Raw genomic sequence first — 22,151 nt, 5'->3', positions numbered from 1 at the left:
TCCGAGCACAACAAACTGCCATCGCAATTGCGGGGGGGTGTGAACAAGCAAAGTACAGCGGAAATGGATACAAGGCTCATGCAGCTAAGTGCTCGCTCCAGGTACCTTGGCGGTACATCACTTTTGGAGCCGGCACTCAGCGACTTCTCCTGCTCTTCTCCACGCTCGCTTCCACATCCGCGCTACATGATAGCCTCAGTGTGGCTGCTGCTGGACACGCCACTGATGATAGCAGCAAGCAGCAACGCGCTGGATTACAGTATTGCAATTTTCTGGTGCCTCATTCTCGGATCCCAAGTGACGCTCAGCACCTGTGCTGTATAAAATACACTGCCTGGTTGGTAGTAGTAGTAGTATTCACCCTTGTAGAAAAGCAACATGTGCATCAATTATTTTATGCTCTTTGATTGGTCCAATTTCTATACATCACGGTGCAGAATGGGATGCTGCCTGCGAAAGTCCTGCCTTGGTTTAAATGAGGGCTGTCTATTGGACGACCAGATAACACTGCTGAGTCCTGAGCTCTGTCTGCTGATTGTAGTGACTGGCCATGGAATAGCACGCTGAGCTTCATTGCTCTGGTTCGAGTTATGTAATCTCGTGTACTCGGTATCCAGCCATCGCCAGATATTTTGAAAGATACGCGCAGATCGTGCGGATGCAATAAGCGTTTTTTATATCCACTGTAAGTTTGCTTAGTGGTACTAGTATTGTTCATAGTGGGTAATGTGAAGCCATAGTGTATGGTCAGAACAGTATCATTTCAGATTGCTTTGTTGTTTTTGTTCTCTCGTCTAAAATTGAGCAACGCGTTCATGCACAACGGCATTGCACGCTGTTCTACCCCTACGTCTCCGCAAGCTGCAGCGTATTCTACTAATTTGAAGATAAAAAACAACAAGTTGAAAACCAAAATGACTATAGCTGGAGGAAATACAGATATTTACGCTGAAATCATTCAAAGTGCGATTCTATTCTAGATTACAGGGTAGGCTGGCTGAAGCTGATAAGGCCATCAAGGCCGCTCTTTCAACGGGCGGTGTGGTGGCACGGCGCGCAGGGCGAAAGGCGGGAGGTACATCACAAGCCGCCCAATCGCAAGAGGGGAAAATGGTACTGAATACGTACCGGTCCTCAGCTGGAAGGGGACTTGGTGGGGTGAAAGGCTTGGAGAGATAAAAAAGAACAGATCTGGCCAATCACATGGCGCGCTGGAGAAAAAGAAGTCCTCGAAAAAAGAATAACAAAAAAAAATCGACGCGACTGGGAGCCAAAATACAGACCCCCGGTCCAGCGAGGCAATCGCAGGCACTCGGCCCCGTCGCACTTGGCTCAGCAAGCCGTGATTGCGACTGAGCACGCCTTGCCGCGAACCGCCTAGCGCGACATAGCTGTGCTGGAGCAAGGGGTACTTCGCCAGTACCTGGAACGTGCCCAAGATACCGCGCTACCTGTACCAGTAGTCAGCCAACTTTTTTTTTTTTTTTTTTTTCCTGCTTTATTACTCTGCCACAAAAAAGGCCTAGCGCCGCCAGCAGCCAAAAAGGCAGCAAAGAAACAAAACCACACGCACGGAGGGGGGGCGTGCACGCGCGACCCTTTTTTGCTCGCGCCACGCCTGGCGACTTTGGCTTCCCAGCCAAATCAGTAACCCACTTGCACCAACGCGTTCCCAGCTACAAAAGCCCAGCTCATCCCCAAGACCTCTTTCCCGCACCATTCACTTTTTCCATCATCACCCGCTGCCAGCCCGCCATTTTGCCCTTTTGATTATCCAACCTTCTTAGATTTCACTCGATTTTTAATTCATCTTCAAAAATGCCTCCCAAAGCTGCCGACAAGAAGCCCGCCGCCAAGGCCCCCTCAACTGCCAGCAAGGCTCCCGAGAAGAAGGATGCCGGCAAGAAGACCGCCGCTTCTGGCGACAAGAAGAAGCGATCAAAGACTCGCAAGGAGACCTACAGCTCCTACATCTACAAGGGTTTGTTTACCTTATTTGCTTTTTACTTTGCAACTTTTTTTTCTTGTTTTCTAATACTAACTTTTGGTTTCTAGTCCTCAAGCAGGTCCACCCCGACACTGGTATCTCCAACCGTGCCATGTCCATCCTGAACTCGTTCGTCAACGGTAAGCTCCAATCGCGTCTCATTTCATCAAGTATTCCTTTTCTAACTTCATTAGATATCTTCGAGCGTGTTGCTTCCGAGGCTTCCAAGCTGGCTGCCTACAACAAGAAGTCCACAATCTCTTCCCGAGAGATCCAGACATCCGTCCGACTGATCCTGCCGGGTGAACTGGCCAAGCACGCCGTCTCCGAGGGCACCAAGGCCGTTACCAAGTACTCTTCATCGACGAAATAAGCGGGGTCATGACGATGACTAGTTCTGATTTCGTATCTGAAAAACTTGGGTTTTTGTTTGCGTGACTTTAGTGTCTTTACTCGAGACTACAGGTGATTGTGTTTCGCCTTTGGGATCTCTTAATGCGTTACGGATGGTTTGCTTTATGGGGGCAATGTCTTCACGGTCAATGGGGTTTGCGGTTGTACAATAGCTATCGAGGATATCTCGAAGCAATGGTTTCTGCACATTATGCTATTTTAAATTTTCTGCATCAACAATTACAGAATCTCCTAAAACACATGTCTATGTCTACTGTCCAAGTCCTGCTCGGGTTCGTTTCATTGTCTGGCTTACAGGATGAAGTATACCTTGATTGTCACTCGTTCCCAGAGGCGTTCCAGTACTCCATCCCATTTTCTCCAACATGGTTCGACCGCGATTTTCCGTTCCCAATTCCGGGGCAGATGCGCCGATGACCTCACCATCCTGGTAGCTGGCTAGATTATGCCGACCTGACGATGATTGCTGTTTGTTTTTAGATCTGCCTCCGCCTCCGCCTCCACCTCCGCCCCCGCCTCCTGGCTGAGAAGAATAATGCCGTTTAACTCGCGACAATGCCTGGTCAAAAGCAGCTTCTCTATATGTCGTCTTTTTTGTCTTTTGTAGAATTGGCCGACGTTGACTTTCAGCACCAACTGACTTGGATTTGATGCTAAACTTATTTGCTAGCTCATGGATCATTTTCCTTGTTCGCTTATCCATCGGCGGTAGATTTAATCTGGTAAATAGTCAGTAAAGTGGGTATCCTTTGACAGGGTTGTGTTATACGTGCGTTTGTTGAGGTCCGGCAAGGAACGTTTTTATTTCATCCACAGCTTCGCCTGCTGTGATGCCTGTCCGGTACTTGGCTAGGAGGTCTGGCTGGCTTCTATTGCCAAGCATCCCTGTCGCTCGCAACTCTTCCCTCTCCCTCTTACGTTGAGCCTTCCTCTGCCGATCATTGCTGTAGGCGGCTTGCAGTCTGTCTTCCAGATCCGAATCGATATCTGAGCCTAGAAGTAGACGTCTCGCTTTGCCCCCTTTTCGCCTTACGCTAGGTCGTTCCCAGTCCATAAAGTCGAAGTCCCCTTGTTCCTCGAGATATTCAACCTCGGTGAAAGAATGCATGAAAGTGCCCGCGGGGCCTTTGATTGCGGCTTTCCCCTTGAGCTTCTCTTGTGACGATGGGCGAGGGATGGAGTGTGATTCGCGTTTATGTAAATCATCATCAGGTTCATCGAACAGTGACTTTTGAGGCTGATATTCTGCCTCCGAATATATATCGACGTTTTCCTCATCTTTGAGGCCTGAGGGCGCCGACAGGTGGTCTCCAGCGTCGTCACTGCTCGAGCTTCCCGAATCTTCTTCAGATGTTTCGCCCATCATCTCCCCATTTTGACGCATGTTGGCAATGTAATCGGCGAGTATGGCATCCTCTTCGGAGTCTTGTCCCCATTTCTGTCGTCCCCGTGACTTATTTGACTTCTTCTTGGGCCAAAAAAGGCCATCAGAATCTTCCTCATCTTCATCTCGCACCCCCTCTTTGCTTGCTTCGTTGTCCTGGGTACGAGGCTCTCTCGGTTCATTGGATAGCTCTCTTTCAACCGCTCGGATTTCAGTCTGTATGGACGTGAGTGTAATCTCCTGAGCATGAGTTGCCTTGAGATTGTGGGATGCTTCAGGACTATGCGCTGCCTCAGGATTATACGCTGCCTCAGGAATATGCGTTGTTTCAGGGGTCTGCGTTGCTTCAGGGGTCTGCGTTGTTTCGGGGGTCTCTGTTTCCTCAGGAGTCTGCGTCTCTTGGGGAATTTGTATTTCTTCGGGGACTCGCGTTGCCTCAGGAGTTTGAAGACCCTCAGGAGCCGTTTGAGCTATCTCAGGCGCTTGGGGTTTCCGCTTCATGTGATTTCGGCCCTTAAAAACGATTACTTCTTCGCTAGAGCTGACATCATCTGGTTGCGGTGGTTCTTCATTTGCGGCCGCAGGCGTTTCGGTAGACTTTTTCGAATCTTCCGTTTCCTCTGATTCGACTTGCGGCGAGGTCAACGGATCGTGAGAGCCAGAGCTAACGAATGCCACAGGCTTCTTTCGAAGTTGTGTGTTTTGGCTCCAGAATGAAGTATCATGGCTTGATGTCTGTCGAGCTTCATCGAGCAGGGTAAAGATTACTGGAAGAGGCTCTAGTTAATTGTGTGCCCAGCTGATACGGGCTTGGTTCTTCGCGAGGACATACCGTTGGATGGCGTGGAATGTCTGCTACCAGACGACTGCTGCCAACCATTTCGTTGCTTCTGCAAGGCACGCTTGCGTGGCTTCATCTTGGAACTGATGGAAATCAGTCAGCGCCAACAGTCTGCATGGTATGCTGTGGGTGGGATGGCATCTACCCCGGCCAGTAGACTAAGATGCTAAACGAGTGACACGCTCAAAGAGAAATATTCGTAGAGACGCTTGGGATGTACTCCGTACAGGTATTAGTGCTATTGGCAAGTCAGCGTTTGGCATTGGGTGCGATGATGCGTCTCCATTTAAAAACAACAGCCTAGACACTTCAAGTTACTTGCCTGATCTCAGCTGCCTTTCAATCGGTACTGGCCAAGCTGTTGGTACTCAAATGAGGACGGAGGATAGAAGGAAACAGAAGAATTTGTTTTTTTTCTTATCGTATAAACAGGCACGTCTGCCGACTCATACAGGTATGGTTGCAGCTTTGTCTTTATCGTTTACAGCAAAACCACAGTGCCGATCCTGGGTTGCTTCACTCTTGCTCTTTGTACTCCGTATCCCCTTCATTTGTAGACTGTGCCTAGCGGAAAAACCAAACAACGAAGCACTACACGCAGCCCTAGTCTACATTTAGACTAGCTCGCAAGAGTAATGAAATGCACTATTTCGGCATGCCGCTTCAACTGTCTGGTCTTGGTGGGCAGGGACAATATAGAGCATCAGCAAGATCTCGAATTGGCCAGCCCAACGACCTCACCAGCTGCTCCCTGCTGTTGAACCGGCCAGAATGATGCTCACCCTGCTCTCTCGGAGAGCTCTCCGCTGCTCCATCTCCGCCGGCGCCAGCGGCAAGCGATCCCTATCAGATGTTGCCATCACACGAACTGGCAAAACTATTCTACGATCAGAGGGTGGCCGGTAAGCGATGCCCGCAGCTGATACATTGAGAGAATCCAATTAACATTATTCTTTTTAGATCTTCCCTGGGAGGTGCGAACACACAACTGCCCACTCGAAGCTCGACAGCTAACCGACATAGGCCATACCGCGACGGTATTCGGCGCAACGGGTCAACTGGGTCGATACATTGTGAACCGCCTTGGTATGTTTCCCGCAGATTCAGGTGTTGGAGTGCGTACAGCCGACCTAATCCCTTTCTTCAGCCCGCCAAGGATGTACCGTTGTCGTCCCCTTCCGCGAAGAAATGACAAAGCGACACTTGAAGCTCACTGGTGATCTCGGCCGCGTTATTTTTGTTGTATGACTGCCCCCCCCCGATACACCCGACGACTTGTTTCTGATCTGGATGTAGGAGCACGATCTTCGCAATACCGCTTCTATTGAAGCAAGTGTTAGGCACTCGGACGTTGTTTACAACCTGATTGGACGAGATTATCCTACAAAGTACGGGCGACAGACCAACAATCCCTATCATGAAGAATCCTACTAAACTTTGATAGGAACTTCACTCTGGAGGACGTGCATGTGGAGGGAACCGAGCGTATCGCCGAAGCTGTTGCAAAGTACGACGTTGACCGATATATTCATGTGTCGTCACACAATGCCGACGTCAACTCACCATCCGAGTTCTTTGCGACCAAGGTATGCTTAGAGCTGGAATTCGCAGGAAAAGTACCGGGTCATGCTAAAATACCCTGCTATAGGGACGAGGTGAACTTGTTGCCAGAAGCATCTTCCCCGAGACAACAATTGTGCGACCAGCACCCGTTTTTGGCTTCGAAGATAACCTCCTGCTGAAGCTTGCTTCGGTGCTGAACCTGTTTACGGCCAATAACATGCAGGAGAAGTTCTGGCCAGTCCACGTAAGTCGTTGAGAAAGATACCATTAAAAATGGCTATTTCGTAACCTTACTGACATATTCGCAGTCTATCGACGTGGGCGCTGCCCTGGAGAAGATGCTGTACGACGACTCCACCGCTGGCAAGACATTTGAGCTCTATGGACCTAAGCAATACAGCTTGGCGGAGATTGCAGCCTTGGTAGACAAGGAAATCTTCAAGAAGAGGCGACACATTAATGTGCCCAAGGCAATTCTGAAACCAGTAGCGAAAGTTCTCAACGACGCCTTGTGGTGGCATACCATCTCCGCGGACGAGGTTGAGCGGGAGTTCATTGATCAGGTTATTGACCCTGAAGCCAGCACATTCAGCGATCTTGGTATCGAGCCCGGCGACATTGCCAACTTTACATACCACTACTTGGTAAGTGATGCTAAATGATATATGGCAAGCGACTGGGTATCTAACTTCCGGTGCAGCAAGGATTCCGAAGCTCCAACTACTACGATCTCCCCCCGGCCACAGAGAAGGAGAAGAGGGAAGACAAGAAGTACATCCACGTCCTGGATGAGCTATAAATATTTTGCGAGGCATATATGTATATGTATTTACAAGGGAGAGAGAATATATAATACTAGAGCCTAGAGCCTAGAAGAAAAAAAAAGATTGTTCTAGATGTGCTTATTTTTTTTTTTTTTTTTTTGGATTTTTACACTTGATTTCTATTTCACACTAGCAATTACCACTTACCAAGCTGAAAGTACGGTACAGGAAGCATTGCTTTGGTATTACTTAGCCTAGAATCCCCAGGTAACCACTTGAGGCTGACTTAAGGTCTAAAATATGCTAATTCTCTCCGGTACTTACTGCCTGGGTGTTTATCGGCGATCTGCCATGTACCTAGCAGGCATTAGCGGTTTAGACTGCAGAATACGACTCTCTAATGTTATTTGCTCCGCATTGCGCTGGATCTCGGGATAAATGAGCCTCCCGCAGTCCTTCTCACAAGTCCGCACAACTGCGAGCAAATCACCGATTCGCACATGAGGCCTCCCGCAAGGCAGTGCTTGGAAGTGACATCTGGCGCATCGCGGCTTTTCGCACTAGCATCGCAGAAGGGCACGAAATTCTCCACGCCGCGCCTATCGATTGCAGCCTCGTCTGGAAGTTCAATTGACTCTCGCGCGTTTACATCGCGGGCACGTGAGATCAAGCAGGCCGTCTCAAGCACTTACACTTGCGATCACCCGGCTCAAAGAACAGCCTCACGAGACCCTCATAGCGCCGTCCCTTCACCTTTGCGCAGAACGAGCCGGACGAGCGATAGCGTCGACCTTCGTAGTGGCTTTACATATACTACCGGTGTCGTAGTTCTTCTGGCTGTTGTCGCCATCTCTTGCGCTGCGACAATAGATTTGCGCGAACATCCTGCGATTGCGACTACGGCAACTACCACCGATTTAAAAGATACTCTGGCCATCGCCTCGCTTTCTGACAGCATGTCAACCCAAATCGCACCGGGGCACGTGGGCAACCTCACCCCAGAGCAGGAAGAGAAGCTGCGCCAGCTGTGGCAAGCTTTGTTCCAGATCTGCGGCGTTGCTGCTGAAGAGACTGGCTCTGCCGGCGCTGATGCGACATCCCGTGGAAAGCCGGAAGCAGCGGAAGCAGACGGGAAGAGGAAGCGCTTCGGCGTCTTTAAGAGAAAGGCTGACAAGCCTTCGGCGAGCGAGGCTGACGACGACAAGTATGGCCAAAACAAGCACTTCCAAGAGGTGCTTGCGAGCCACAGTCCTGAAATCATTCGCGAGACGTACTGGGCCATGGTAAAGCATGACCACCCCGACGCCCTCGCTTTGCGGTTCCTTCGAGCCCGCAAGTGGGATGTGGAGAAGGCTCTGGTTATGCTGGTGTCTACTATGAGCTGGAGGCATACTGAGATGAAAGTGGACGAGGATATCATGAAGAATGGAGAAGAGGGAGCTCTTTTGGATGCGCAGAATGGCAAGGGCGACGCTAAGAAGGTTGGTGAAGACTTTTTGGCGCAGCTCCGAATGGGTAAGAGTTTCTTGCACGGAGTGGACAAGCAGGGCCGGCCAATTTGTGTTGTCCGAGTGCGCCTTCACCACCAGGGAGAGCATTGCGAAGAGAGTCTGGAGCGATGCACCGTCTTCCTGATTGAGACTGCGAGAATGGTGTTGAGACCTCCTGTGGACACAGCTGTAAGCCATTCTATTCTATGGACTGACGGGCAGGATGTACTTTGGAGAAAATTTACTAACGGTACTGGGTAGACTGTCGTGTTTGATATGACAGGGTTTTCCATGGCGAACATGGATTACACCCCTGTCAAGTTTATGATCAAGTGCTTTGAAGCCAACTACCCTGAATCCCTTGGAGCTGTCCTCGTCCACAACGCACCTTGGATATTTCAAGGTATGAAGATGAACTGCTCTTGAAGGATAGAAAAGAAACTGACTTGTGGCGTAGGAATTTGGAAGATCATTCGCGGCTGGTTAGATCCCGTTGTGGCAGCCAAAGTCCACTTCACAAATAACAAGAAAGACTTGCAAGAGTTCATCGAGCCTGCACATGTCCTCAAAGAGCTTGGAGGCGACGAAGACTGGGAGTACAAATATGTAGAGCCCGTCGCGGGCGAAAATGATGCGATGAAGGATACCGAGACCAGGGGACAACTCATTGGAGTCAGAGAAAAGCTGATGAAGGATTACGAAGAAGTGACTATGCAGTGGATAGACAAGGGCGACAGCAAAGAAATCGCCGACAAGAGGGGCCAGCTGGCGACGCAGCTCAGGGAAAACTACTGGCAGCTGGACCCGTACGTGCGCGCGCGATCCCTCTACGATAGACAGGGGATATTGCAAGGTGCTGCTGTGGCGAGATGGTACGATCCCCCGGCCTCTGATGGGAAAGGCAATCTAGAAACATCAGCCGACGATGTAGACTAAAGAGACAGCTACGGATGCCAAGATGAATAAATGTTTGGATAGACTGGGGCACTGTATACGGTATCTATGGAGGATAGACATATTGCACAATGCTTTCACTTCCCATGTCTCTTGGGCAAACCATAGCATCATATTCCCACTGGCCTAGACCCAAGCCGATGTGCAGGTTAGACCAGTGCTACCGTGTAGCCAAAATTTACATCCTGGACTTGATCTCCTCGGAAAGTGCTTTGAGCTTTTCCATATCGCCAGAGGTCGTAGGCCAGCTGATGCCAAGGCCCTCTGTCTCATTTGGCTTCGGGATCTAGTGAAGAGTTAGTATGGGGGACTAGGATGCTTTGCTGCGGCCAGCGTAGACCATCATACCATGTGAAAGTGAACCTGTTTCAATCAAAGTTAGCTTTGCCTTCACCCAAGAATCTCAAAGTGGTAGTAATGCTTACATGATGCACCTGCTGGTGAGCGATGGTTCCGTTATTCTGAAGAATGTTGTAATCGGTTGCTCCAGAAGCTACCGCTAGCTTCTTGAGAGTAGGCTGTTGGATGGGCATATCTGGTAAGTAGGGATAAATCAAACCAAAGAACAGAACAGCACGGGTGTGTTACCAGAATCTCAGAGAGCTGATCATCGGGGATATCAGCGAGCTTTGCGCCATGGAACTTGGGGATGACAAGCTGGATGAAAGTCGTAATGTTAGAAATTTACAGTGATTGTTCCAGCCAGGCAAGAAGAGAATTTACAGCGTGGCCCTTGCTGAGGGGCCCGACATCGAGAAAAGCCAACGTCTTCTCGCTTTCAAACAGCTTGAAAGACGGAATCTCCCCTGGTAGAACACGCAGTCAGTATACCGCAAGAAGCTGTAAGAGAGGGGTAGCTTTTCTAAGTGGCTGCATGGTTTGGTAAACGCCTTCCCCGGAACGAACCTTTGATAATACGGCAGAAAATACACGATGCCATTTTCACTGTGATGGGTTGGCGATTGAAATGAGAAATGCAGGCTATGAATTGGGGGCTGCAAGAGTAAAGGTCTTGGTTGAAGGGATCAGAATCGCGGCAGCCGGTATAAGAAGTATTAGTGACATTTTGCAGGAGGGGCTCTGTATGCGCCTTATTACATCACGCCTCGCCAAGTACTCAGTAGCTGAATACTACCAGGGATAGCAATATAAGATCTCGCTGCCTATTTGATAAAAGTAGAAATAATTCATTGGTTTTCGAGTGAAGAAAACGGAGCTCTTAATTTCTTCAGAAAATTCTAGATTACAGTCCTGTACTCCCTGATTTGAGTATATATATATATTCTTGATCCCTTTTCTTGCTAATTGACATATCACATTCACACCCTTCCTCAAGCTTGAACCTTTATTTTATTGGGAAATTTTGATTATATTTTGCTATGTACTGGAGGTCTGTGTTTGGCGCAAGCTGAGGCCTTAATGATGGTCTGCTCGATGAGGAGGGGCTGTCAAAACGATTAGCAGGCGTTACAGGTGTTACAGGCGTAGCAGTCGTAGAAGGGCGTTGACTCACGGTCTAGAATCGGACAAGGAAGGTTTCGTTCGAATTTGGATCCTGATCAGTTAGCTTCTGCCGCCCAATGCGGATTGTACGTGCAGTCTCACCTCCCGGGGCTGTTGGCGGAATATACGGGTCTGGGTGCTTCCAGCTCTCTAGTAACTTTTCTGTCTCTGCCAGTAACGCCTATGGCACAATTAATGCCGGTTGTCGATCGAGATGGAGGGGAGAATGTACTGACCCTCTGTTGGCGAGGGTCTGAGACCTGCCTGTTGGCCTCAAATAGAGATCGAATATAGAGCGCTTGGCCTCGCCATAGATGGCGATGGACAGCCCAGTCCAACGCAAGCTTCAACGAGCGACGGTACAGCGACCTAGAAGCGGGTGACTAGTGATTAGAATCGAATTCGCAAACGGTCGTGAGTCTGATTGGTGTAGATACTAACAGAGCAGCTTGTCGCGTCGTCATGTTGGGTGATTGTCGCCTTGAAAAGACCTTGGGTGCGATTGATAGTAGATCTCCAATTGGTTAACTACCGGTCCGGATGTGGTATTTTCTGCCTTACGCTACGCCAACTTTCTAAGGCATCAAGGGGGACTGCACTTGGCTATGTATTTTTTTTTTGTTATTAAAAAAGCAAGCAAAATAACGTTTATATAAATATAGATATTTTGATTCCAAATCTAAACCATCTAATAATTTGATTTTAAATATTTCTCATTAGTATAAATATACTGAAATTATTATAATAAAATTTCATTTCTTGGTAGGGCGAATTCATACTGCCTTCGCTGGCCCGAGCTAGCGCAACGAGGCTTACCTGATCTCTGCCTACTAATTTACTGGGTCGCTTTCTGGGCGCAATTGTGCCAACTCTGTACCGTCTTCCAAGTGCCGGATGCTGGAGACGAATCGACCGGCGCACGAGCAGCGATGCCGAGTATTCAAGGCTTCAGCACCCAGAGGGCAAGATCATACCTCTTTCGCTTGCCTTTATTTACCCGTGCTATCCTCCTTAGCATAGCATGTTTCTGGCTGGCTACCCTGCCCGGTCTCTGGGATGTCCGGGTCTGGGGCTCTCTGATCCCGGACAAGATCTCTTTTGCGTCAGGTAACCAATGTGCCCCGAGCAGATGACGAGTTGGCTTGCGGATGATCTAATGATGTTTTAGGATATCGGCTGAACACCTTTCCTCTCATTCACCTGAACTTCATCCATGCCCTCCTTAACGCTATTGCATTGACGCCGTTGATGGAACGATTCGAAAGCGAATATGGAACCCTGACGACACTGGCACTCTTTTTTGGACGTATGGATAACAATATGCATTCTGCTTGTGTGCCATTGATCTAACGGAAGCAGCTCTAACCACGATTCCTGCGGTTTTGTATCTCCTGATTGAGATTCTCGTCCTTAGAGCTAATAATGCTGTTATGGGCGCTAGGTAAGAAATACCCAGCCATTCGGATATTCCTAGTCTTGGGGACTGGCTGCTAATATCAGAATTCGTTGGGTAGCATGTGGGTGTTTTTGCTTTTGGGCATGGAGGCAATCCGAACATACAAGACGAACCCGTATCTGGTCATTGGAACATACCAGCTCCCTACCTGGACTACACCATTGCTTATGATAGTGGTTGTGGCTGCATTGATGCCAAGCACTAGTTTACTGGGCCATCTCTGCGGCGTTGGAGTTGGCTATATTGGTACAGTGAAACCACCCATGTGCTATCGATTTGACTGCTAACACATGCTCTCTCCTTCGTAGCTGGCCTTGGCTATGTAAAGCTGCTTGCCCCTCCGGAATGGGCGCTTCGATGGGTCGAGTCTCGCTTGAACCTCCTTGCGATATTACCGCACTATGTCAGCGTTGATCAGAAGACGTACGGAAGATTTGGCGTTTTGCCTACAAGCAACCGCGGAGCAGGGTCCGCACCGATAGAGCTGGTAGGGGGAGTTGGAAGCAGCTCTTGATATAGAGATGTTTTCATCAAACAGAACTTTATTTGGATGTATATTAAGCGTTGTTTGGGTTGAGCATGTAAATGCTACGCTCACCTGATGGTTGGTTAACACATTCATAAAAAACGATATAATAGCGGGATATTTGAAATTCTATATAGTACTACTGGGTTTATATAGGTAGCTTATGCCGCTCACGATTGATTCCACTGCTATTATTACACCAAGCTAAAACGATTGGAATATCCTAGAGCCTGGCGTGATTCAATTATAATAGACAGTATTTTATAAATATGTAGTACATATATGCTTTGAATTGATGGATGTTTAGATAGGTAGGTAGGTAGGTGATACCATGGACATCAGATGGGTACTATTAGCAGCGAGTTAGCCGCGCTGCGGCAGGTCTGCGCTAAGGCTGGCAGTGCCTTTCGCGGAGTTTTACACAGCCTATTGCATCAAAGCACTAAGATATGGAAAGCAGGGCGCCTGGATAAGACCCATCAATTACGCCTTCCGGGAAGCGCCCGCTGCGTCGGTGCTGCGTAAGGCCTGTCGCATGTCACTCAAATTCTCCCCAGCACCTATTTCGGCGTAACTAGTTGGACCGCCCGTATTTCTGCGACGTCGTTTGTTACAACGCAAGCACGACAATCACATTTAGCCGGTTCACCACGCACGCACCTGGGATTTCGACGCTCCACTCATGCAATGCTCAGCAATAAAGATATTACTGCCCTTCAGAAGACCTACGATAACAGCTACCTCAGTTGCTCAACAGCGGTTTACTATGAGGGCCAGGTAAGATGATGCATCGTCGCCAGCTTCACATACTGATGGCTTTATTTTCCCGACTCGTGCTCATTCGTTTGAACTAGGGCGATGAAGGCGAAGCCACTCGATATTGGAAAGCCGCTCTTCGACGCATAAACGAATACTACGCGTCGTCCAGCGCACCGAGAGTCTCTGAATCATATACCAGCTCCGACACTGTCTTGATCGATGCGCTGAAAGAGCTAGAGCTGCAATGCAAAGAACGAATTGATCTCTTGGAAGCCCTGAAACTGTCTCGGGAGGACAGTCTCGTCTCGACCGACTATAACGACTCCATTTCCCCCCGGAGAAGCCAGCGGCAGCACCAGCCAGGCCACAGGGACCATTGGAGACGGCACCATTCCAGCTGTAACATATTCCGAGCTTTCACGTCCCGTCTTCCCTTCAAGAGCATCTCTGGATGCAATGACGTCATCTGAAGAAGTGATTCGGAGGATTCGCAGTACCCCTACCGAATCTACACGTCCGCGTCTTGATGGGAGATCCCTAGATTCACCAGACGCGAGAGGTGACAGGTCAAGCCGCGGCACAAGTCCCGAAAAGCGCACTTTGAGGACTACACTTCGATCAAAGAAACAGAATGATCAATCACCTACTGCTCGCCGGTCGAGCAAGCCTGTGGTAGATGGATCAAGCTTGGCTGCAACTATAGCCTGGGGATCCTCAGGATCTCTAGGAGCCCGAGACAACCTCCTACGGCCTTATCCCATTGAAGGGCGCTCAAAATCAAGTCCCTCCCCACGCCCTTCTCCGCGCCCTTCTCCGCGCCCATCACTCGAACGAAATTCACCTAGTTCGCAAAAATCAGTACTATCATATGACGTGAAAACTCCGCGTACATCGCCTAAGAAATGGAGCGTGGTTCCTCCGTATGATGAATCCCGTCTCCCACAGCCTTCGGGTTTGTCTATTAGCGCAGCATCAAGCGCTCTGACCTCTACATCAACCCATCAAGAACCCTCCATATTGTACCAAACACCGAGTAAATCAGAACAACATACGATGCCTCGGAAGCCCCCAGTTTCTGAAGAAATGTCGATTCAGAGTAAAAGAGGCAGCGTGAAAGCTTCCACTAGTAACAATGCTGGGACCCCTGGAGGACAACGAAATTCCAGCATAACGAGAGAACGCCCAAGCGATAAGACATTTGGTGCAAGGACCAAGGCAGAAATCCTGAAGAACCTGCCACCCGGTATAGATGAGGGTGCGGCCAAGCAAATCCTCAATGACATTGTTGTCCAAGGAGACGAAGTCCACTGGGACGATATTGCGGGCTTGGAAGTGGCCAAGAATTCTCTGCGGGAGACAGTAGTCTATCCATTTCTACGACCTGACTTGTTCATGGGCCTACGTGAGCCAGCTCGTGGAATGCTCCTGTTCGGACCGCCAGGTACTGGAAAAACAATGCTGGCACGCGCAGTAGCCACCGAATCTAAATCTACTTTCTTCTCCATCTCTGCCAGTAGCTTAACGAGCAAATATCTAGGAGAGTCGGAGAAACTAGTCAGGGCCCTTTTTGGTCTTGCCAAAGTTCTCGCCCCTAGTATCATATTTGTTGACGAAATCGATTCGCTATTGTCGCAACGATCTGGGTCAGGCGAACACGAATCTACAAGAAGAATCAAGACGGAGTTCCTTATCCAGTGGAGTGAGCTCCAACAAGCTGCGGCTGGTCGAGAGACGACTGGTAAAGGGAACAAGCGTAGCGATGCCCAACGGGTCTTGGTGCTGGCTGCTACGAATTTACCATGGGCCATAGACGAGGCTGCGCGGCGACGATTCGTGCGCCGACAATACATTCCACTACCAGAGCCACAGACACGAGAGACACAATTGAGAACACTGCTACGGCAACAAAATCACAGCTTGTCGGATATGGAAATAGAAAACCTCGTACAGCAAACAGATGGTAAGTCCTGTCTCTGTCGCCTTTCTGGATCGGTCAGCTAATAGCTGCTCAATAGGATTTTCGGGATCTGATATTACGTCTCTTGCTAAAGATGCGGCCATGGGACCATTGAGATCTCTAGGGGAAGCCCTCTTATACATGGCAAAGGAGGAAATACGGCCCATTGATATTTCAGATTTTGAGCTAAGCTTAAAGTCCATTCGACCAAGTGTGGACAAGAAAGGCATACGGGAATATGAAGAATGGGCCGAAAAATTCGGAGAGCGCGGTGGTTGATCTGAGCTGATCTGAGCTGAGCTGCACATGCGCACCCAGATACAGCATACAAACAGCCCTTTTCTGCTTTGAGCGATACATGCAAAATTACAGCGATACAGGATCAAGACGTTATTAAGTAGCGGCTGCAGCGTGCGAGCTTCGTCAAATCCAGTCGACGATCGAAGCGCGGGAGTTGTTCATGAGCTCTATATTGCTAGACTCTGACTCATTTGGTGGGAGCAGCTTTTGAGTGTCCCTTTGCTATTAAACAATGTAAGGGCGCCTCTTGGGAAAGAAGCTGCCCGATCTATTCATACAGCCTTGTTGCATTTTGCCAATTCGGATTCGTGGTTTATTTCATCTTGTGTGGTGTCTTTATCGTGTCGTGTTCCCCGTCATGTTACTCTTTCTGTTCCCCCTCGGTGCGTGCCCTGCGTTCTCTTTTGGCAGCTTGCTGGGCCTCCCGCTCAGCAATCCGCTCTTCTAATGTGGGAATCGGTGGTCTCTCCTCGGTTGGAGTTCCGTACGGCGCAATGATGTTCTTGACGACGTGACGCTTATGTTTTGATGTCGGCCAGCCGGGAACAATGGAAACGACATCGCCAGTACGCAAGGAGGAGTTGGGGTCGTGCACGAGATAGTGCTTGGGGTCTGCAAACCACTTTTGGCCGGGTTAGTTGAGGAAAATGAAGTGTAGTAGATTCGCACATATATATACACACCTTGTTGATGATTTTGTTCCATCGTTGACCACCGACTCGGACCTTTACCGTTTTTTGCATCAGACCAGCAGATACAACTATGCCATGGAGCTCGTGGGTCACCCGACGGGCGGCCTTTGCAACCTGTGAGGACATTTTGATATTGCGAAGGCGATGTGAACAATTGGCAGGCAATGCTAGCCATCCATCATGGTCTCGAAAATCATTCCTGGGTGGGTCTCGGCTTTGCGATTGGCGCTGGATAAAGTGTCAAACAGCAAAGAATGAGATGCCGAGGTTGATCCGACCATTGTGTCCAATCAGGAAAAAGAACACCTCGAGGACGCTATAGCGGGCTAAAGTGGGTGCAGCATGATACTAAGCTCGCGCGCATTTCGATACAGCAGTAATGCGATCATAGCGGCAGCGGTATTATTGGTATAGGAAAATTGCTTCTGCTGATGATTGTATATTCCTATGAACGCTCCGCGTATATAAATTTGCAAACGTTGATAGATAGGTCTAAAACTATAATGACAGCGCTTACTTATTTTTCAAGAAAAAACAAGCATATAAGTAGATAGATGCACATGGCGGCCTTGTCTGTCAAGCCTATGCATATCTTTGGTATACTATTCATTTACATTTTCATTAAACGCTTCAAGCTCCGTGGAAGAGATCCCAGTCCTTAATCACAAAGGTTTCCCAAATGCGTGCTGCAATCTCCACTGCGTCGCCGATGAGCTTGCCCTGCTTGCCCAGCTCCAGGTCGACCTCTTCGGCATCGTACTCGCCTTTAATGTGGGGGACGTTGATGGTGATGAGTATGTCAGTCTTTTGCTCTTCAAGACGGAGGAGCGTCATGGTGATGGCTGTGAAGTCGGGTGCCGAGTTTAAGCCGTTGGAGGGGAGTTTGGGTGTCTGTGTCGCGATGAGGGTATATGAGGGGTGTTTCAGGCTACATCAGGTTGTATATTTCGTTAGCGGGCAGCTATTTCGCAGTGAATGGAGAGAAATGGAGCGCATCGGGAAGGGTTTGATTTGTCATACTCGCTCATTTTTGTGAATTCAGTCTCGGCGGTGTTCCAGATCTTCACTGTATCGATTTCCGATCCGACCATGTCTTCCAGATGTGTGGTCATGGCACGGCCGTCGATCTCGGGGCTCGAACCAGGACCGCCAACGCGCTCTGAGATATCAAAGATGATGCTTGTGAATCCATCTTTATCGATCCATACCTCCTGGTTGTCGGGAACCTGTCTCAGCTTGCTGCAAAAATGGATGTTCGATTAGTACAGGTACAGGGCCATGAATGCGATTGCGCCGCGGGGTTGAGTCGCAAGTTTTGCGCACCTTACGTCTGCGAAGTGCTTTGGCAGGTCGCAGGTGATCGCTCCGCCGTACAGGGGGGTGTTTCTGTAGCTGGCCATGGCTATATCGATATGATTGTTGCTATTTCTGGGTTGTAACTGGGACAAAAAGGCTGCACGGCGCTTGGCTGGCTCGAAATCATCCACGAGGCTGTCGCGCAGCTGGCGATGGGTAGCTTAAATACCACAGTGGGGTTGCGAAATGACATCACAAGGAGCTGCTCCGCCCCTCCATGCGCGACAGGGCGGTTCAGCCTGGCAAGGAGCCTTGGATCTTGCGCCGGAAGGAATAGCAATAGCATGCTATATCTTCTACTGCTACTAGTAGGTCTCGATCACGGCCTATAGGATGCTGCATGCTTTGATTAGGTACGCGTATTTATTTTGCACGCTTATAGAACAAATAGAGGTAAACTTTAATGTCCCTCTACAGCATCCCAAGTACAGTGTGCTAGTACAGTAAGTGACGTGCATAAAACTTTGACTTGGCGCACACCGTAGAGAGAGCAGCGAGATTGACAAAATGATGCATACGTTGCATTTATTGATTTAAAAAGTGTTGGTTATCGTAATCGAAATCGAATTATTCGAACTACTGTAGTTATACCGTTGCAAGTGGGCAGCAGGTTTTCATATAAATCTAATGACTCATTTCATAGGGTCATATCTAATTTGTTCCGATCTTTAGGCCGAGTGAGTTATATAGAAGACCTCGTCTCAAGCAAATTCGGAAATCTCTACTTATAGCTGTAAAGACAGGCAGCACCCAAAACTGCCCTCTTCAACGCCTGAAATTGGCCAAAACTCGGAGGCGCCTGTTTCTTCCACAATGCCTGTCATTCCGCTGGGCGAATCTATCCCCCAGGACACTGCTCATGTGCGTTGCTTTTGGACTCTTGTATTGCTGCAATGATGAGACGAGCTACTGACACTGCAGCCATCATTATAGGCAGTCAGCGTCTCGCTACCCACGTGGCAAGCCAACATCGGCTATGAAGAAGGCCAAGATTGGGTGACGAGCCGCATGGTCACGGGATACCCTCGGTGAGTGACGTTGATCAAGGTCAAGCTTGTTCTCAGTCTCTGACCTTTTCTAGATTCTTCGTCCACAAGAGCATTGATGCATTTGCTCGAGACGTTGCAGCGGCTTTTGGTCGCCCTGGCCAGCGGGCCATGCTTTTTGCCACGGCCAGCGCTGCCCGAAGATGTCTCGATTTCATGCGCCAACGGCTGTCTGGGCAAAGCTCTGGGCAACTCTCTGGGCAACTCTCTGTAGTTGACCTTGCTTTGGATACGTCCAAGGATATTTCTCCGCTGCTGAAGCAGCTGTCGCCCACCATCTCTGGTGTCATCTTCCCGCAAGAGTCTTTCCCGGTAGCAAAGCAGTATTGGCAGCACACTGGCGATGGCGTTTCAAGTCGACGGGCTGAGTTTTCTCATGAACTTTTCAAGCACGGGCAGCTTGTTGCAGTCAAAGAGCAGCAGTCACATACACCCCCGGAGAAATTGATCCGAGGCCCAAAGCGATATTCGCGTACGGCCGCTGCCGGTGGTACTCACACAAACAGCTCAGAAGCCAAGGCTGTTGCACCATCTTCTGAGATTCCCGAGGAAGCAAATGAGAGCTTTCGCTTCCTTGAGGAGCGCTTCGGCAGAAACCTGGACCTCACTCAAGTGGCCAAGGCAAAATCAGCCATCCGCAGAAGAATTGCAGGCTCTCTCTCTGGCGAGGCCGATATGAATGATGAAGCAAAGCTGGATGCCAAATCAAACAGTCGTGGCATGGAGTCTCTCGACGAGACGGATGTGCTGCTATACCCTTGCGGCATGAATGCCATTTTCAACGCTCACCGTGCCCTCTTAGCCACCCTGGGCGCATACAAGAGTATAAGTTTTGGATTTCCTTACGTCGACACACTCAAAATTATACAAAAGTTTGGGCCTGGCTGCGTCTTTTATGGCCATGCATCGTCAGAGGAACTCGACGACCTAGAGCGCCTCCTAAAGGATGGACAGCGCTTCCTGGCACTCTTTGTTGAGTTCCCAGGAAACCCGCTGCTTACTTGCCCAGACCTCAAACGCATTCGCAAGCTAGCCGATGAATTCAACTTTGCCGTCGTCGTCGATGAGACAATAGGCACATTTGCAAACGTCAATGTTCTTCAGTATGCCGACATTGTCGTCAGTAGCCTTACAAAGATCTTTTCGGGCGGCTCAAACGTTATGGGTGGGTGTACCGTCCTGAACCCAGAAGGCAGACACTACCATCCGCTCAAGAAAGCCTTTGAGGAACAGATTTACGAAAACACGTACTGGCCCGAGGACATCCTTTTTATGGAGAGGAACAGCCGCGATTTTGCCAACAGAGTGAAACGCATTAACACCAATGCCGAAGCAATATGCGAAATTTTGAGAGTCAATTCTACTGTCAAGGACGTGTACTACCCAAAGTATAATCCTTCAAAACCCAATTACGAAGCGGTCCGCCTTCCCGATGGTGGCTATGGAGGCTTGCTCTCGATCGTATTCACCCACCCACAGCAGGCTCAAGAATTCTATGATCACATGGACACTGCGAAAGGACCGAGCTTGGGAACCAACTTCACCCTCTGCTCTCCCTATGTCTTATTGGCACACTACCAGGAATTGGATTGGGCTGCTCAGTATGGCGTAGATCCGGATCTTGTTCGCGTCAGCGTGGGATTAGAGGAGACTGAAGAGCTGCAGCAGCTTTTCCAAAAAGCCCTGGCAGCGGCTGAGGCCGTAAGCATTGCTTGAAAACAGTTGGCTTGGGTTTTGCTCGAGATTGGCCATTAATAGTAATGCTGGAAATTTTGGAGCAGCGAACGAAGGCGTCAATACAGATGATAGATAGCGATACAAGACGGCATACAAAATCGAGATGCGCTATGCCCGTTGAGTTCCATGTGAAGCTACACACCAGTCATGCATATTTAGCAGATATCAAATGCCAAGGGGGAAAGAATGACACAGGAAGAATATGAAATTAAAACATTAAAAAACATTAATGCTTTTGTATAGATATATATACACCGCATATAAAGAATATTTGTAGTTGATGCATATTTGCTGGTATCACAGGACCGCAGAGGTCAATATTTCATAAAAAGACTAAAAAATCTCATGTTCATTAGTTCCATCTCTTACATAACGCTGCATTCAGACCGTGTATAGCCTGGTCCAAACTCTTCTATCCCCCGTTCTATTTCATTAGCGCGTTGTTTCTCCTTTACCTCCTTCATAAAATATTTTTTCATGAACTTTTCTAATTCCGCATCAAGGTTGTCTATGCAATGTTAGAAGCGCCATTTCAAAGTCCACGAGGTGATTTCTCTTACCGATGGAAGCGTTCATGACCACGGGAGCTCGGCACAAGGGGCAGCTCTCCTCTTTGCGTCGCTGGATCTTGATAATACAACGAATGCAGAAAACGTGTTGACAGTCCAAGCGAACTGGTTGATATGCCAAGGAATAGCATATCGGGCAAAGATAATCATTAATTTGGGGTATAATGGATACTAGCTCGTCGGAAATCCGAGCGCACACTGCTTTAGAAACATGGTCGGATAATAGCCTTCGGGAGTTGATTGCTGCTGGCAAAGCACGAGAAACGCCCAGCGCTGTCCGCTTATCAAATTCTATGCATAATGTTAGCTAATGATTTTGAGGAGACAAGACTTGGTAGGGGCAAGTATGGTTCATACTCTTCAATATTTTGGAGATTGCTAATACATTTAGTTCTTGGAACTGTAAATGTTTTAAGAGATCCAGATTTAATTCGAGGAATTTCGAGAAGGCAGTTCGACTCTCTGGGAGCTTGAACGAGCTGACAAGCTCTTGTTTGTTGACCTCTCCTTGGAACCACTGCAGCTGCTTGAGAGCTTTCTGGCTGGAACGAGCCCCGTGTTCACGCTCGTGTGTGGCAAAGAAGATCTCTGCATCCAGGTACAGTTCGAATATACGCCTCCAGCGGTCCATATCACTCTTAGAGAAGCGGGTCGGCCGTGATACTTGCGATACTTGCTTCCCCAGCTCCTTAACTTCTTCTTGTAAGTGATTCTGCTCCGTGGTTTGTAAGGCATCCAAGTTGCTGACATCGCTTAGAAGCATGTCAAAGAAGACGCTGTCAAACACAAGAGGCAATTCTATTCTTTCGTAACGTTCCTCATCATGGTGGCTTGCCTCTGTTTGTGGTGCTAC

The 22,151-nt window shown here is 48.9% G+C and overlaps 13 protein-coding genes across 13 annotated transcripts; 7 read left to right on the top strand and 6 right to left on the bottom strand.

The window, feature by feature from the left end:
• Nucleotides 1-1,729: 1,729 nt before the first annotated feature.
• Nucleotides 1,730-2,629, top strand: TrAtP1_008054 (uncharacterized protein). The gene is made up of 3 exons (XM_014086484.2): nucleotides 1,730-1,981; nucleotides 2,056-2,127; nucleotides 2,182-2,629. The coding sequence occupies exons 1-3, from the start codon at nucleotides 1,819-1,821 to the stop codon at nucleotides 2,358-2,360; spliced, it is 414 nt and encodes a 137-aa protein (XP_013941959.1). The 5' UTR covers nucleotides 1,730-1,818; the 3' UTR covers nucleotides 2,361-2,629.
• Nucleotides 2,630-5,144, bottom strand: TrAtP1_008053 (uncharacterized protein). The gene is made up of 3 exons (XM_014086483.2): nucleotides 4,618-5,144; nucleotides 3,175-4,552; nucleotides 2,630-3,120 (listed from the first exon to the last, which is right to left on the bottom strand). Exons 1-3 carry the CDS (start codon nucleotides 4,700-4,702, stop codon nucleotides 2,652-2,654), a joined length of 1,932 nt encoding a protein of 643 aa, XP_013941958.2. The 5' UTR covers nucleotides 4,703-5,144; the 3' UTR covers nucleotides 2,630-2,651.
• Nucleotides 5,145-7,086, top strand: TrAtP1_008052 (uncharacterized protein). Its single transcript, XM_014086482.2, has 9 exons — nucleotides 5,145-5,528; nucleotides 5,587-5,600; nucleotides 5,650-5,712; nucleotides 5,774-5,868; nucleotides 5,923-6,014; nucleotides 6,071-6,212; nucleotides 6,275-6,433; nucleotides 6,498-6,833; nucleotides 6,890-7,086. Exons 1-9 carry the CDS (start codon nucleotides 5,398-5,400, stop codon nucleotides 6,986-6,988), a joined length of 1,131 nt encoding a protein of 376 aa, XP_013941957.1. The 5' UTR covers nucleotides 5,145-5,397; the 3' UTR covers nucleotides 6,989-7,086.
• A 367-nt stretch (nucleotides 7,087-7,453) lies between these two features.
• TrAtP1_008051 (uncharacterized protein) lies at nucleotides 7,454-9,379 on the top strand (the record flags this gene model as incomplete). The annotated part of the gene is made up of 3 exons (XM_014086481.2): nucleotides 7,454-8,632; nucleotides 8,705-8,846; nucleotides 8,901-9,379. 3 exons carry the CDS (start codon nucleotides 7,454-7,456, stop codon nucleotides 9,377-9,379), a joined length of 1,800 nt encoding a protein of 599 aa, XP_013941956.2.
• Nucleotides 9,380-9,575: 196 nt separating this feature from the next.
• TrAtP1_008050 (uncharacterized protein) lies at nucleotides 9,576-10,337 on the bottom strand (the record flags this gene model as incomplete). The annotated part of the gene is made up of 6 exons (XM_014086480.2): nucleotides 9,576-9,683; nucleotides 9,746-9,760; nucleotides 9,823-9,915; nucleotides 9,986-10,054; nucleotides 10,121-10,203; nucleotides 10,304-10,337. 6 exons carry the CDS (start codon nucleotides 10,335-10,337, stop codon nucleotides 9,576-9,578), a joined length of 402 nt encoding a protein of 133 aa, XP_013941955.1.
• A 231-nt stretch (nucleotides 10,338-10,568) lies between these two features.
• Nucleotides 10,569-11,397, bottom strand: TrAtP1_008049 (uncharacterized protein). The gene is made up of 5 exons (XM_014086479.2): nucleotides 11,342-11,397; nucleotides 11,137-11,269; nucleotides 11,003-11,081; nucleotides 10,911-10,952; nucleotides 10,569-10,842 (listed from the first exon to the last, which is right to left on the bottom strand). The coding sequence occupies exons 1-5, from the start codon at nucleotides 11,362-11,364 to the stop codon at nucleotides 10,814-10,816; spliced, it is 306 nt and encodes a 101-aa protein (XP_013941954.1). The 5' UTR covers nucleotides 11,365-11,397; the 3' UTR covers nucleotides 10,569-10,813.
• Nucleotides 11,398-11,717: 320 nt separating this feature from the next.
• On the top strand, nucleotides 11,718-13,147 carry TrAtP1_008048 (uncharacterized protein). The gene is made up of 5 exons (XM_014086478.2): nucleotides 11,718-12,007; nucleotides 12,069-12,206; nucleotides 12,260-12,341; nucleotides 12,415-12,602; nucleotides 12,665-13,147. The coding sequence occupies exons 1-5, from the start codon at nucleotides 11,830-11,832 to the stop codon at nucleotides 12,868-12,870; spliced, it is 792 nt and encodes a 263-aa protein (XP_013941953.1). The 5' UTR covers nucleotides 11,718-11,829; the 3' UTR covers nucleotides 12,871-13,147.
• A 422-nt stretch (nucleotides 13,148-13,569) lies between these two features.
• On the top strand, nucleotides 13,570-14,111 carry TrAtP1_008047 (uncharacterized protein; the record flags this gene model as incomplete). The annotated part of the gene is made up of 2 exons (XM_066113765.1): nucleotides 13,570-13,659; nucleotides 13,737-14,111. The coding sequence occupies 2 exons, from the start codon at nucleotides 13,570-13,572 to the stop codon at nucleotides 14,109-14,111; spliced, it is 465 nt and encodes a 154-aa protein (XP_065969853.1).
• Nucleotides 14,112-14,694: 583 nt separating this feature from the next.
• On the top strand, nucleotides 14,695-15,877 carry TrAtP1_008046 (uncharacterized protein; the record flags this gene model as incomplete). The annotated part of the gene is made up of 2 exons (XM_014086438.2): nucleotides 14,695-15,601; nucleotides 15,657-15,877. 2 exons carry the CDS (start codon nucleotides 14,695-14,697, stop codon nucleotides 15,875-15,877), a joined length of 1,128 nt encoding a protein of 375 aa, XP_013941913.2.
• A 382-nt stretch (nucleotides 15,878-16,259) lies between these two features.
• On the bottom strand, nucleotides 16,260-16,716 carry TrAtP1_008045 (mitochondrial 37S ribosomal protein uS17m; the record flags this gene model as incomplete). Its single annotated transcript, XM_014086477.2, has 2 exons — nucleotides 16,260-16,520; nucleotides 16,582-16,716. 2 exons carry the CDS (start codon nucleotides 16,714-16,716, stop codon nucleotides 16,260-16,262), a joined length of 396 nt encoding a protein of 131 aa, XP_013941952.1.
• A 293-nt stretch (nucleotides 16,717-17,009) lies between these two features.
• Nucleotides 17,010-18,147, bottom strand: TrAtP1_008044 (uncharacterized protein). Its single transcript, XM_014086476.2, has 3 exons — nucleotides 17,914-18,147; nucleotides 17,611-17,829; nucleotides 17,010-17,518 (listed from the first exon to the last, which is right to left on the bottom strand). The coding sequence occupies exons 1-3, from the start codon at nucleotides 17,988-17,990 to the stop codon at nucleotides 17,221-17,223; spliced, it is 594 nt and encodes a 197-aa protein (XP_013941951.1). The 5' UTR covers nucleotides 17,991-18,147; the 3' UTR covers nucleotides 17,010-17,220.
• Nucleotides 18,148-18,759: 612 nt separating this feature from the next.
• TrAtP1_008043 (uncharacterized protein) lies at nucleotides 18,760-20,708 on the top strand (the record flags this gene model as incomplete). Its single annotated transcript, XM_014086475.2, has 3 exons — nucleotides 18,760-18,807; nucleotides 18,880-18,974; nucleotides 19,028-20,708. The coding sequence occupies 3 exons, from the start codon at nucleotides 18,760-18,762 to the stop codon at nucleotides 20,706-20,708; spliced, it is 1,824 nt and encodes a 607-aa protein (XP_013941950.1).
• A 386-nt stretch (nucleotides 20,709-21,094) lies between these two features.
• Nucleotides 21,095-22,061, bottom strand: TrAtP1_008042 (uncharacterized protein; the record flags this gene model as incomplete). The annotated part of the gene is made up of 3 exons (XM_066113764.1): nucleotides 21,095-21,237; nucleotides 21,290-21,589; nucleotides 21,656-22,061. 3 exons carry the CDS (start codon nucleotides 22,059-22,061, stop codon nucleotides 21,095-21,097), a joined length of 849 nt encoding a protein of 282 aa, XP_065969852.1.
• Between the last annotated feature and the right edge of the window lie 90 nt (nucleotides 22,062-22,151).

The sequence above is a fragment of the Trichoderma atroviride genome, chromosome 4, assembly GCF_020647795.1.
Source record: "Trichoderma atroviride chromosome 4, complete sequence".
In the NCBI taxonomy this organism is placed as follows: domain Eukaryota; kingdom Fungi; phylum Ascomycota; class Sordariomycetes; order Hypocreales; family Hypocreaceae; genus Trichoderma; species Trichoderma atroviride.
The sequence above is the reverse complement of the archived record's forward strand: the minus strand, read 5'-3'. Positions and strand labels throughout refer to the sequence as shown.